General features: G+C 33.5%; 1 protein-coding gene across 4 annotated transcripts in view; it reads right to left on the minus strand.

Annotated features, from left to right (window-relative positions):
- Positions 1 to 230: 230 nt before the first annotated feature.
- The window catches only part of SYNCRIP (synaptotagmin binding, cytoplasmic RNA interacting protein), a 30,815-nt gene continuing 28,545 nt past the window's right edge, over positions 231 to 2,500 (minus strand). For 2 of the 4 annotated variants that reach the window (XM_015570313.1, XM_006773473.2), the window contains one exon: positions 231 to 1,576. In XM_015570313.1, coding sequence (XP_015425799.1) covers positions 1,548 to 1,576 — 29 coding nt within the window. In that variant the 3' untranslated portion in view covers positions 231 to 1,547. The remainder of the gene's footprint in view (positions 1,577 to 2,500) is intronic. The other 2 variants (XM_006773471.2, XM_006773470.2) reach the window with 2 other exon arrangements.

Here is a 2,500-nt window from a genome sequence, read left to right on the forward strand (position 1 = left end):
GAATGCAAAATGATTGTTTGTCATGAGCATTTTGAACATATGACATGTCTAAATTTTGTTAAATTTGCATTTACTGGGGGAACTGGTGTGTATAAAACCCTAAGTATAATAAGCTCTGGTCTTCATCATGGTGCCTATTGGGTAGTGATATAACTGCAGTATCCCTTTGGGGAAGGGAAAAGGGATTTCTTTATACCAAGTCCTAATTAAACTATAATTTCACTTTTGACTTTAAGCTATCAATTTTGGACTTGGCCAAAAAATTTTTGAGGGTGATTCAATAGAGGATGCTTCACCACTGAACACTCACTGTCATCAAGGTGCTTTAGAAAATTAAAAACATAGCACAAATGATTGTATTCTAGTCTACAAGTTATCATGACCTGCATAAGAAATGGAAAGCTGATTCACGTTTTTGCAGTGATCAGCAATAAGAAATGCACTAATGAAACATACCTTTTACCTAAAAAGCTAAACTACAGCCATATACTAATCTCTATGATTTATGAAAAAACTTCAAAATATCCAAATGTCAGGCTTCTCTGTACAACTGTCAGTTTTAGTCTGACTTTTTATAAAGGGACACTGCAGTATTTAGTACAAGTTCGGATGCACTTTTTTGAACATCTGATGTCTTACAAAAGTAACATCTTCCTAAACTATTATACATCCAAATAACTACAATATCTGAAGAAGCAAGGCTGCTTTTTCAGCCACAAAATACGACAAAAGCAAGGCCTGTTATGATGGTCATGAGGAAGTCTTACAAGCCTCTGAAACTAAAGGCAATTAAGAATGTTATTACATTTGGTATATTAAAATCTTACCCTCATATCATTTAACAAGCCTTGCTTTTATCTACAAAGATTTTTCTATGTACAGTACAGACAGGGTATAGTTCAATCCTCTGCTACTGAGGTAGTTAACCAACCCTTTTAAAAAAGGTTCTGAAAAGAACCACTATCTGGAATGCCTGACTAACCAGCTCTGATGATTACACCTGAAACTGCTTATCTGAACACAATTCAAAAGTGATTATTATAAAAAAGACAATCATGATTAACCTTGGTGAGCAGAAATAAAATTTAAGGATACCAACAATGGTATTCATCTATACCACTGCAATAAAATTTAAATGCACAAATTCAAGAGAATATTTTAGAAAACCAGTGCTGGGATCCTTAATTTAAAAAAACAGGGGAAAAATCTACTTAGAGCAGATTTTTTAAAGAGAAGAACTTTATTCTTTATTAAGATACCATGCTAGAAGTTATGAAGAATTTCTGTTGGAACACATTTGGAAAATAGAGTAGATTTAGTTTAATAACTTGCACTGCAGAGAAAATTGTTAAAGAAATTCATATCAAAGTCCAAGTATTAGTTCAATGTCCTGTATTTGATTCCATGATCTTCACAGGAAGGTCTTCTGCAAAAGAATATGCTCCTATACAGCCGTGATATTTAAGGTTGCTTGATTTCCTTACCATTACTCCACTGCAAGCTTCTGGTGTAATCCCACATAGCAAGTCAGTCTTCATTGTAACAGGTCAGGACCGGCCTCGACCCCTTTTCCCTGCTAGCCAGGTAACAAAAGGAATCAGTTAGATAAATCATTTTAAGTTTATAATGTGTACAAACATATGATAACATTAAAAAAATAAATAGAAGCTTTAACAAAGTAATTCTTAATATAAAGTCTAACCAAAAAGTTTCCATTAATAACTATTAACTTCTTTTTGCTTGTTTTTCACTTGTTTGGAGTTGAGGTTTTTGGTTTGCTTTTGTCCCCCTTGTGGGGTGGGGGAAGACTGAATTGAGGCTCAAAACCTCATTTTGTTCACAAACTGATTTTATTAAAAAAAAAAAAAAAAGAGCTAAAGAATTCCTAACAGAAGTTACACCTTAAGGCAGCAATTTTCAACCAGTGTGCCACTAGAATTTTTAAAGTATACAACACCTATCCGTCAGGGCCACTAACCCCCTTTTCCCTAATATTGTCAAATTAAAAAATGGCAACAGCCAATAGAATAGCTGTCTGGTGTGAATGTATCAAAATTTTACCTATTTTTTCATCAGATCAGCAAAAAATATTTCTTGGTGTGCTACACAATTTTAGTAATTAATTTGTGCCATGAGATGGAAAAGGTAGAAAATCGCTGCCTTAAGGCATTGTTCCCATTAGCTTTCAAGCAACTTTTTTGAGACATGAAGCAAACATCTGATATTTGACTTTGACATCTACAATTTTCATTGGTTAACATTTTTAAAAAAGCATTGTCTTTCAAATCATTTATTTTTTACGCGTAGGTGTAAATCTTTAAATTTAGGGATGGAGGTTCAGAAGTGGGGAGTGGCTTTTGAATTGTTTACATTGTTGAGAGTCCATCCCCAAAAATTCTAATATATAGATGGTTGGCATTCTCCCATCAGTAGTGCTAACTAGACAACATGGTCAAAACAAAATTAAAATGCAAATGATTGCAAAAATCCAAACTATAAG

This window comes from Myotis davidii, unplaced genomic scaffold, assembly GCF_000327345.1.
Source record: "Myotis davidii unplaced genomic scaffold, ASM32734v1 scaffold185, whole genome shotgun sequence".
Lineage (NCBI taxonomy): Eukaryota > Metazoa > Chordata > Mammalia > Chiroptera > Vespertilionidae > Myotis > Myotis davidii.